Source organism: Lipotes vexillifer, unplaced genomic scaffold (assembly GCF_000442215.2).
Source record: "Lipotes vexillifer unplaced genomic scaffold, Lipotes_vexillifer_v1.1 scaffold569, whole genome shotgun sequence".
NCBI classification, from domain to species: Eukaryota; Metazoa; Chordata; class Mammalia; order Artiodactyla; family Lipotidae; genus Lipotes; species Lipotes vexillifer.
This window is the reverse complement of record NW_006795376.1, coordinates 1,997,255-2,009,063: the sequence shown is the minus strand read 5'-3', so window position 1 is coordinate 2,009,063 and position 11,809 is coordinate 1,997,255. Positions and strand designations below refer to the sequence as shown.

General features: G+C 43.0%; 1 protein-coding gene across 1 annotated transcript in view; it reads left to right on the top strand.

The window, feature by feature from the left end:
• Positions 1-320: 320 nt before the first annotated feature.
• ARFGEF3 (ARFGEF family member 3) overlaps positions 321-11,809 on the top strand; it is a 182,169-nt gene continuing 170,680 nt past the window's right edge. Inside the window, exons 1-2 of the mRNA XM_007467600.1 lie at positions 321-405; positions 7,313-7,364. Coding sequence (XP_007467662.1) covers positions 321-405; positions 7,313-7,364 — 137 coding nt within the window. The remainder of the gene's footprint in view (positions 406-7,312; positions 7,365-11,809) is intronic.

The following is an 11,809-nucleotide window of genomic DNA, read 5'->3' as shown; positions in this document are numbered from 1 at the left end:
GTCCACCTCCACCTTTCCGCGAGCCTCCGTGCCCCCGAGACCGCCTCGGGGGCCGGGGCCGAGTCGCGGCCTCCAATCCCCAGCCCGCAGTCGCCGTGGCCGTCGCCGTGCGCTGGGCGCACCTGACCGGGCGGGCGGGGCGGCGGGCGGGGCTCCGGGCCTGACGTGGCCGCTGCATGGAGCGGGCGTGATTCATCAGCCGCCGCGCGGGGTCGGAGCGGGGCGAGCGTAGCGGCAGCCTAGGCGCCTAGGGCCGGGTGCCGCCGGGCCTAGCGTGCGCTCCCCTTGTTGTCTGCGGCCGGCCCCCGGCGAAGGTCAAGATGGAAGAGATCCTAAGGAAGCTGCAGAAGGAAGCGTCCGGGAGCAAGTACAAAGCCATCAAAGAGAGCTGCACCTGGGCCCTTGGTAAGCGCGCCGAGCGGGGCGCGGGGCGTAGGGCACCTGCCGGTGGGTCCTGCTCGCCGCCGCCAGAGGGTCGCGCGGGCTGGCTGCAATGGCCCCTCTGCGTGGGGGGCTTTCGCTGAGCATCTGTGACCGAAGCATTTCGCGCAATTGCGAGAGTTGCCTCGGGAAACTGATGTGTGATACGCGAATTTGGGTTCGGGCGTTGACATCCATCCGCCTCCCCTCTGGTCTCTGTATCTTCTAACAAACCTTAACGGGGAAACGCAGTCCTCCCCTCCGGGCGGCCCCTTTCTTCAGATCCCCAGCACGGCGGACGGCGGTCACCCATCTCCGAGTCAGGACCGCAAGCCGGTGGGAATCCAGGGGCCTGATTCCGAAGCGCTTGTGGGCAACAGCGAAGTTGAACCATCAACCCCGATCTCAAAACCTTGGCGAGTGTAACCGGGAAGGAATAGCTTATTTAATTTGATTTTCCTGATAGAGGCCAGCTTGTTAAGTATTAGCTTTCATGGTTATTCTACATGAAGAATAACGTACGGGTGGGATGGTGTTACCTCTGCAATTCTGTTGTCGTCTGCCCTTCAGACAGGTGGAATTTTAGATTTGTGAGCTGTGCAAGCATTGAAAGAAGTTCCAGGTAGCAAATTTGTGTTTCCCATCAGACTCAGGTTGTAGAACTCAACCTCGGAGAAAATCGAATGACATTCCAATTAGGCAAGAACGTGGGCAATCAGAATTGTCTGGGTGGGAATGAAGAGAGATCAGGAGCATGCTTAGGTGACAGTGATGCTTAAGGAGAAAAAAAAAGGAAAGGCGAAGGAGAAACCAGGCAGCTCTCTTGGCCTCTGGCCTTGCCCAAGCCTGCATGTGATTCCTCAGTTGCCACTTAATTAAAACATAAAATTGAATCCCTTTCTCTCTCAACCAAAGAGCCATCAGTGCTTGTCATGACACTGTACTGTGGTACAGCCTGAAAAGAGATAGAGAAGGGCTATTAGCAGGTTTTCCACTAAATGGAGAATTCTGATGGTGCTTTAGGTGGTGACTCGGTTAATATTGAGGTCTGAATTCACACATGTTTGAGTGTGTGTGTACAAACAATCACAGCCACATCATTTCTTTTTTTATGTCTGCCTATCACAAAATTTCCTAGAATGTTGTCTAGGAAGTTTATCTCGTAGGCAGAATCAGAACTTGACCATTTGTTTACTGTTAGAGGAAAAAAAAAAAAATGGAACAGGTACATAAGTGAGAAGCAAGGCTCTTAAAGCCACAGTGCTATTTTTGCATTGCCATTGTCATTCAGCAGTGTGATCAGGGTAGATTCTCAAATGCCTCTAATGAAGGGTCACAGATGGCTGGGTAACATAATAAATCAGGGCTGACTGCACTCTAAACATGCTATTCCTTGTACTCCTTATTATTTTGCTGTAAGTTAAGCAGATTTAGATAACAGGGAGGAGGAGAGGAATCTAGTATTTTTAATTTTCATGTTGATGCTCAACATCTTGTTAAGTTAAAGTGCAGTGCTGCCTAGTTTAGGTCCTTGAAGTGACCGGGAAGCCCAGAGCTGAGGCAGGTAGATGATCTGAGCAGAGCCTGGAGTCCAGCCTGCCTGGAAGAGTAGATGTGATTCTTTTCGCAGTGGCTGTTCTTAGTAAGCAAGAAGAGATGGGAGCTCATGAAACAGTTAAATAACAGTGCGGGGAATTCGTTGTGCAGGTTGGAATGAGTAAACCAGGAAAAGAGATCAAAGAAGAGGGGATGAATGTGGGGTCAGGGGTGTGCTGGGGGGATTGGTGTGAGCTGGTGGGGCTTTTGAAGTAAATTGGGCGTGGAGAATGGGTAGCTGTGGGTTTCTTCTCTTCTTCACTTATGTAGCAAAGATTTATTAAGACCTCTGTGAGCAGTGGGGATAGAAAGATGAATAAAATGCTCTCTCCCTATAATTAGTTTGTTAGAAGGGTATGTTGGAGGGAGAATGAGGCAGAAGCAAAGACATGAAGGTATGGTTTCCTGTTCTCTTTCCCACTCCAGTCCATTTTCCACTGTTCCATGTTTTTTTGTTTTTTTTTTTTTTTTGCTATAAAATGCTTTTCACTCCTCAACCCCCATACTTTTTTTTTTAGAGTAAAGTGTGAATTCCTTAGAATGCTCTTTGGAATCTAGCCCCAGCCTTCCTTCCCATCGCCCCCATAGCAAGGGTTCGTCGGTCCCCAGTAAGCCACGTACTTTCTTGTACATGCCATGTGCTGCCCACTTCTCTGCCTGGGCTTGTGCTAATCCTTCTGCCACAGCTTCCCTTTCCAGAATCCCAAGGCCCAGCTCACATACGAAGCCTCCCCTGAGCTCTGCAGTCGAATCAGTTGCTCCTCTGGCCTCTGAGCCCTGCTCTCAGGACCCTCTTATAGCACCTGCTGCTGGGGATTATAGTTGGTTATGCACAAAGCTACTCTTTTAGGGGCAGGATGATTGAGAAATATACTGGATTCAGGAGACCAACAAAACTGATTCAAGCAGACTTAAGCAAAATAGAATGTATTTACTCTATGAACTAAATACCCCTTGGAAGGCTAGCTGTGGGTTGAGTTTGGTTCAGGAATTAGATACTGTTTCAGGGACCTCGCTCTGCTCTTTTGGGATGATGAACACTCTCAGCATGAGTCTCCACAGCTTTGGGTTCATGAATCAGCACACTTAGACCATCTCAGGAGAGAGGGATCGTCTCTGACTTAGACCATCATGGGAGAGACGGGTCATCTTACACTTGGGTCATTATAGGGAAGAGGGGTCACCATGACATTTAGACCATCTCAGGAAAGAGTCATCTCTTATCAAAAGTACCATTGGAGAGAGGGGTCATCCTCACACTTATTCCATCTCAGAAGAAAGAGCTCATCTCCCACTTGGACTATGACAGGAGAAAGACATTTAGACCATCACAGGAGAGAGGAGTCATCTCCCATTAAAACTGTCATAGAAGAGAGAGAGAGAGCATCTCCACATTTAGGCCTTTATAGGAGAAAGGGGTCATTTCCCACTTGGCCTATCATGGGATCATCTCAAGAGAATGGGGCTCTTCCAGTCACTCCCACCCAGCCCTTGGTGTCACAGTTCTCTCTTTGTGCTGATGGGTTGAATATGTATCCCTGAACTAGTCCTCTGGGCTAGCTGGCTACAAGGCCCAGTGAAATCCCAGAGTCAGGGAAGGATGGCTTCCTCAAAACAAAATTAGGGTTTGCTGCTTCAGAGGCAGCAGAGTGGATGCCAGTCGACCAAAGCAACAAATGTCTACAGTGTAGACGTGAGCTTCTTGAGCATAGGGACTGTTGTTTATGCTTGTCTGTGGCTTCTGCACCTATAATATGAGAGGCACATGTTCAGGACATAAATAAATCAATGTGTTAATGTCTTATTTGGGTTTTAAGTGATATTTGTCTTATTTTCTAGTTATATATGCTCATTTTAGAATATTGAAAAATATTCGAATAGTATAAAGAAAAAATTAAAATCACCCATAATGTCACCACCCAGAGAAAACACTAATCACATTTTGGAGTATTTCCCTTCTGCAAAGGGTTATACGTATATGGCAGATTGTTCCTTGTTTTTTAACTTCAGCTTTTCTTCTACTTTATTATTAATATGTCTCTGAAAATCAGTTTTCTTAATGGCTGCATAATAACGGGCAAGGAACATGTATGTACTTTTTCTCTATTTTAAGCTATCTAGGTTAGATACTTTTGTCAGTGAGGAAACGGTCTGACTAAGGAATAGAAAAGAACAAGGGCCTGGGTCAGCGTGTGGAGAGCCTGAAAGAATAGCATCCTCCTTCAAGCACTGGCAGTCCTGGAGGCTTGGGAGCTGGGAATGGCAGGATGAAATAGAATGGCAGAACATTAGAACTGGACCATGTCCCTTTTATAAACTTTAGGTGTTTGCGTTTATCAGGGAGCTCCTGTAGAATGGATTTGGAAAATGGAGAAGAGAAAGAAAATTAGAGGCCTGAATACCAAGTAAGAGAAGGAGGATGGTCTATCTAACCACCATCCTTCCGTCTATCTCTCCACCCGCTTTTCCTTCCAGCCACAGCATCTGTTACCTTCATAGCTAACCTTCTTAAAAAGTGAATGTAACTAAACACACTGTATAGCACAGGGAACTCTACTTAATGCACTGTGGTGACCTAAATGGGAAGGAAATCCAAAACAGAGGGGACATACGTACATGTATAGCTGATTCGTTTTGCTGTACAGTAGAAACTAACACAACATTGTAAAGCAACGATACTCCAATAAAAATTAATAATAAAAAAAAGGGAATGTAGTGATTGTGTTCACATCCTCACTTCCTGCTTACTTTTCAACTCACTGTGATCTGACTTTCTCCTCTGTTCTTCCACCAACTGAAGAATAAGATACCTAGACCTCAGTCTAGCAGACCATTCTCACATCCCTCTTACCAGTCCTCTCAGCCACATTGGGCCCCCACTTGACCTTGGCCTCATGCCCGCACCCCGTCCCTTTCGATCCGACCTCTTGAGCTGCTCCGTCCCCTTTGCAGCTCCTCCCCAGCCTAAAAGTTTGCGTTTCACAAGAATGAGCCATGAGCTCTCATCTCTGACTTGCAGCCCTACTGGACTTTCAGAACCACAGCTTCAGTTTCTGAGAATGCGATGCCCACATTTACATCCCTGGGCTTCACCTGTGCTCTGACATGCCACCCCCGATGCAGCTTCCTACCCGGCGTCCCTCCTGGAACAGGATGGGCTCATTATGGCTGCTCTGTGACTCTCTTTCTCTTTTCCCTTTCCTCTAGCTCTCTGTTAGCACTTGTAGAGTTGGGCACTGTTGCACATCCTGAGTTGAATATAAACTCTTCTGTGTGATGAGGAAAACCACAGCGATTTGGTTGTTCAGCGTCAGACCCTCTTCTTGGGAAGCAGCGTCAAGTTGTCCTGGGCACTGGCTCTGCCCTGTTGACTGCTGGCCTGTACTCACCCATGAGGTGCAGACTCACTCCCTGCATCTGCATCTCAGGCTTTCGTTTTCTCATTATCCTGTCTCATTTTAAGAACTGACTTCAGTCCTTCTAATTCCTCCCTTGGCCTTGTGACCACACCATCACCGACCCTGCTGATCCATCTTTCTATTTTGCTAACTGTCTGGCTTACACCCACTGTTTTGCCCCATGGACCACAGCGAGCCCAGACGCTATCATCATGTTTTGGCCTGTTCTTAGTCCTGAGTCTCAGGGATACATTTGGTGTCCACTGTTCCCTCTGATCTGTTAGCAGGGTGGGGAGAGATGTTTCTCCTTCCCCAATAAAAATAGTTCAGATCGACAGGGCTTGTTGACTCTAAACAGTGAAGAGAGAAGGCAAGAGTTTGAACAGAAAAACTGGAGACCGGTTGGAGTGTGTGATGTTGTGGTTTATAATAAGAAATATATATATTTGGTCTTGGTCCCTGTTTCTGGCTCAGAGCTCCTAAAACCCTTGGAATTTCCCAAGTGAAGAGAGCTATAGAGTCATTTGTTAGGTTAATGAAGTGATTGTTGGACCACACGTACGGATGGGGGCTGGCTGCCAGGAAAACCATCCTTTTCAGTCCCACCCCCCTGACCTCCACAGAGGGGAGAGGGGCTGAAGATTGAGTTCAAACACCAGTGACCAATCAATCATGCCTATGTAATGAAGCCTCCGTAAAACCCCCAAAGGATGGGGTTTGGAGCACTTCCCGGCCGATGAACACAGGGACATTTGGTGAGAGTGGTACACCTAGAGAGCAAGGACTCTCTCTGCCCTTTCTCCACACCTTGCCTCATGCATCTCTAGCATCTGGCTGTTCCTGAGTTATATCCTTCTGTAACATACCAGTAATCTACTAGGTGAAAATTCCTCTGAGTTCTGTGAGCCATTCTAGCAAATTAATTAAACCCAAGGAGGGGGTTGTTGGAAACTTTAATTTCTAGCCAGTCGGTCAGAAGCTCAGGTGACAACCGGACTTGAGATTGGCATCTGAAGGTGGGGTGCGGGGCGTGTTACAGGCTTGTAGGATTGAGCCCAAATCTGTGGGATCTGATGCTCTCTCCAGTTCGTGTCAGAGTTGAGTTAAATAGGACACCCAGCTGCTGTCAGGGAATTGCTTGTTGGTGTGGAAACCCCCCCCCAACCCTGAAGCGCGCGCACGCGCACACACACACACACACACACACACACACACACACTGGAATTGGGTGCAGGATTGTTGGAGCTATTGAAATAGAACAGTTTTTATTTTTGAAGAGAATAGTGAATGTTTCATTATCTCAACAACTGGAGGCAGCAAGAGGGTGAATAATCAACAGCAGTGGTAAAGTACTGAACATCCAGGTCAGAGTCATGAGACTTGGGGGTGAGCCTCCCAGTCAGTATCCCTAACTATAGTATAATTTTTAAAAAGTTTCATCTGCCATGTCATAAATGTGTGTGAGATGAGCTGTTGCATAAAGTGCTTTGTGAACCTGAAAGTCTCTCACAAGTATAAGTTATTATTTAAGGGTATTAAAACAGTATTTTCAAGGAAATAGCTTTTCTTTCTCTATTGTTATTGCAAGAATGCAACATTTTTAGCCAGTTGTAACTAGATTAAATTGGTACTCTGTTTCACGTTAGGAATTTAACTATTTATTCTGTCTCTAAGCGAAATGCGTCCTAATCTTTAAGCTCCGAGAGGAAGTCTTGTGGGCTAGCAAAGGAAAAGGATTTTTAAGTATGGATGATTTGCATGCAGATAATTGAGAATTGACTATTTATAATTTTAGGAATTTCCAGGGGGGAAGAAGAAACTAACAGTGAAATTTGTATACAATTTAAATTCTCAGTCTTTACATATTTATTTTTAACTTTGTAATTTTCCCTTTGCAGAAACCCTGGATAGTGTGGATACCATTGTCAAGATCCCTCCACACTTGCTGAGGTAAGGAGGCTGGAGTTGTATAATATAGTGGAAGTAAAAATTGCCCGCTGTGCTCTCCTGAAGGGCCAGAAAACCTCACTGGTTTACAGCATTTTACTTGCTGACTGGTGGCTTTTTTGCATCAGCAAACTGGGATATTTCATGAGGTTAGCATGATGGGAAGCTGATTGCACTGATTTCTACCTGTCTTGGAGTGAGTGAAGTCAGTAATCCAAAGGAACCAGCTGTGGAAGTCAGGGATGAAAGGATAAAATTGGTCAAGGAGAGAAATGACCAAAATCTAAGTGAGGATGTGGACAGTGGACAGAATCTTCCACTGTGAGTTGGGAAATGGCGCCCCCTTAGTGGGAGAGCAGCCCTGTACCATGTGGGTTGGATTTAAGCTCTCACTGGCCCCTTGGTTGGACACCATCTCACAAACTTTATAGGCAGCAGCAGCAGCCCTGAAACAGTGAATCTATTTCCCCAATTCCTCAACTTCCCACTCCGCACCCCCGTCCACCATTGTGAGAGAAATACATGCTTTTTGTGGAAATTGGGAAAGAGCAAATAAGAAAGTTACCCATAATTACACCACCTAAGGATAACCACTGAACGTGGCTTAATAGATTTTCTTAATAGACTTTGCTCCCAGCACACATACAAATTAATATGAAGTTTTATTTACAAGTTTGTTTCCTGCTTGTTTTTTCGGTCAGCACCATATGAAGAACATTTTCTAATGTCAATATATGTTCTTCAAATTAGAATATTGCATATACGTCCATTGTATGGCTGCTGCAACATAAATTATTTCGCAGTTTTCTTATTGTTAGACATTTGGATCGTTTCCAGATTTTTCTTTGAGATTATTAAAAACAATCTTTTGTTGCATATAGTTTCTATATTGTCAGGACACTGATCTATTAGGTATGTTCTCTTTTCAAGTAGATTGAACAAGACTTATGTTTCTGTCTTTTTAAAAAATGTATTACTTCTCCTGTAGTGTCTGCTACAGGCTGATATATTGTAAGGTAATTCATATGTTAATCAAACCAAGTGTACTTTTGTGGGTATAAAACTTTTAAATGGGTAGAATGTCTGGCAGCAACAGTCTTGCCTGGAGGAGGTATATTCCAGCTGGGGTATCCATGTGAAAACACTCCAAGAGATACGAAGGCGTGGATGTTTTAATGGAGACGATTTCCCAATTTCTGTAGGTACCCTGTCTTAAAATTATTTGCTTCAGAACTGATTTTGCCACGTCTCCTTTTCCATTTCACTTCTTAACCTTCTCCTGACAAAGGACAGCTGTTACCCATCCTATCCCGAGTCTGACTGTGGTGTGTTTTCCTGGGGTGCAAAACCCTCTTCCTACCAACCGAAGGACTATGAAAATATTAGTGTCTGTGTTGATAAAGGGGATGAATACAGTGATCAGGGCACACATCTTTTTCAGGTTAGTTTTTACTTCTTGGCTTTCAACAAAATTGAAGGAGGACCTAATCTGGTTATGAGATAATAGACAAAAAGATTTTTTGATGATAAATCTCCTTCATTCCTTTCTTATATAAAAAACGTTTCTTATTTCTTACGTCTTTAAACCTGGGAAAAAAAGGTATGGAATTGATGTTAAACCCCACCTTATTTTAGCAATAGAGAATATTCATCTATAGATATATGAACTAGTTGAGAAAAATAAACAAGCCCTGTCCATTTCTTTAGAAATACATTTCCAATAAAATTGTAATTTCCATGTTAACTATGTTAACATTCTTATAATTATTAATGTTGTTTGGATCAGTCATTTGCATCAGAAGAAAATGGAACACTTTTAAGCCTTATAGCCACAGGAAATTTTTAAAAATCACTTTATACACATTTTTGTTACAGAGAAATATAATAGGGAGATTAATAAAATCAAGTGTTAAAGCATGTTATATCAAGAGAAAATTCTCTGGTTGGGGGTGGGGATAAAGTGGAAATACAAATTCCAGGAGACAAAAGAACAATACATCCTTTTTTACTCTAAAAGAAGAGTATGTTCACGTATTTTTTGTTGGATGAAGGTGGTTTTCAAATTGGTGTGGTGTTTGGATTTCATTAGGTACCTTGAAATGAGTGATATGTTTTAATTAAAATTTTACTAATTCCAATATGCCAGGATTACAGCCTTTGCCGTTAATTAAAATTATGGTTGAGAAATCTAAATGTCAACTTAAAATGTGTGAAAAATGGAATTTTAAAATTTTCTTAGTGGCTGTATGAGTGAAAACATTTGATGACACTGCTCTAAAGGTTGTTTCTCTATCCAAAGGGTTGTTGAAGCTACAGTGAGACTTTATGGTTTTGGGTCTCTGATAAGGTTTGCCTTCAGTGTTAGGGGCAAGAAGGTGATGATGATACCAGAAGAGGCTCCTGGTACAGTGCCTGGGAATGTTCATCAAAAGACAACTGGCATTTTCCAACTCTAGGTGTGCGTGTGACCAAATGAGTTGGAGAAAGTACAGTGTTCATGGGCTGTGTTTGATCCCGTTTAGCCACTGATCGTTACTTTTGTCCATGGTCTTGAGCTTTACCCCAGAGCCAGCTGGCCATCTTGTTCAACCATAGAAGGTCATGACAAAATTGGTGGGAAAGTTGCTGGATGAGGAACCGTGGCTGAATATGAATATGTGTGTGCGTGTGTGGTGTGTGTTTACATATCTTTATCATTATTAGCAATATGATTCAGAGTATTTGTCCGAATGATAAAAAGCTGGTGATGTCATCCTGTATACGGAGGAATGTGCGTCATTGTTTTCCAGGTGTGCGACAAAGTCCGTCAGGCATTCTTGTACAGAGAACTGAATGTATGGATGAGACATAGCAGACTTAAACCTTGCACCCAGTTTTATATTCCGAGGGAGGAGAATGAAGACAAATGTAGCTGGAAAACACTGTTAAAAGGCACCAAGTATAAATTTATTGTAGAATTTTATGCATATCAGGTTTCAGTCTGACTGTGATTTGTAATAGTTGAGAACCCTTCAAAGCCTTTTTTAGGGTTTAGGAATAAGCCATAATTAGAACAAAAACGAGCTATTGAATCAAGTCTGATTGTCTATTTCATTTGATATCAGGGAAGTGATATAATGAGAACATACACCATAGTGGACTTTCCTCCTCTGTTGTGAATCAGTTTTCCTTTAATCCTTTGATTCATCTTCCAGGCTTTTTTTTTTTTTTTTTAAGCGGTACGCGGGCCTCTCACTGCTGTGGCCTCTCCCGTTGCCGAGCACAGGCTCCGGACGCGCAGGCTCAGCGGCCATGGCTCACGGGCCCAGCCGCTCCGCGGCACGTGGAATCCTCCCGGACCGGGGCACGAACCTGTGTCCCCTGCGACTCTCAACCACTGCACCACCAGGGAAGCCCTCTTCCAGGCATTTTTAAGCCCACAGGGCACTTACTCTGTCCAGTATTATGTTTAACATGGCATCTTTCTATTGTTTGAGAACAATAAATCTAAAAAAAAAATTTTAATTTAGGCACTGTGAATATTTGCTTATAAGAAAGAACTTGGATATATTGAATTTTTTTTCTTCAGTTATATTTCTATTTTAATGAGTTTTTTCTTCAATGATATTTAGTATACGAGAAAGAAGCCAGGTTCATAAACTATTTCTTGGCATTCTGATTTTGTATTCAGATTGTTTCCATTTCTGTTACATAATCACGTAGAAGTGATTATTTGCAGGTTTTTTTATTGTTTCAGGTTTTGGAAAGAGTTATGAGGACTAAATCAAATCCCAAATACTTTTTAAAAATTAAAAAAAAAATTTTTTTAGTGGGAGGGAGGGAGACACAAGAGGGAAGAGATATGGGAACATATGTATATGTATAACTGATTCACTTTGTTATAAAGCAGAAACTAAAACACCATTGTAAAGCAATTATACTCCAATAAAGATGTTGAACAAATTTTTTAATTGATTTTTATTGGAGTATAGTTGATTCACAATGGTTAGTTTCTGCTGTACAGCAAAGTGATTCAGTTATACATATACATGTATCCACTCTTTTTAGATTCTTTTCCCATATAGGTCATTACAGAGTATTGAGTAGAGTTCCCTGGGCTATATAGTCGGTTCTTATTAGTTATCAATTTTATATATAGTAGTCTATATATGTCAATCCCAATCTCCCAATTTATCCTTCTCTTCCCCCTTTCCCCCTTAGTAACCATAAGTTTTTCTCTATATCTGTGACTCTATTTCTGTTTTGTAAATAAGTTCATTTATACCCTTTTTTTAGACTCCATAAGCAATATCATATGATATTTGTCTTTCTCTGTCTGGCTTAACTTCATTCAATATGCCAACCTCTAGGTCCATCCATGTCGCTGCAAATGGCATTATTTTGTTCTTTTTTATGGCTGAATAATATTCCATAGTATATATGTACCACATCTTCCTTATCCATTCATC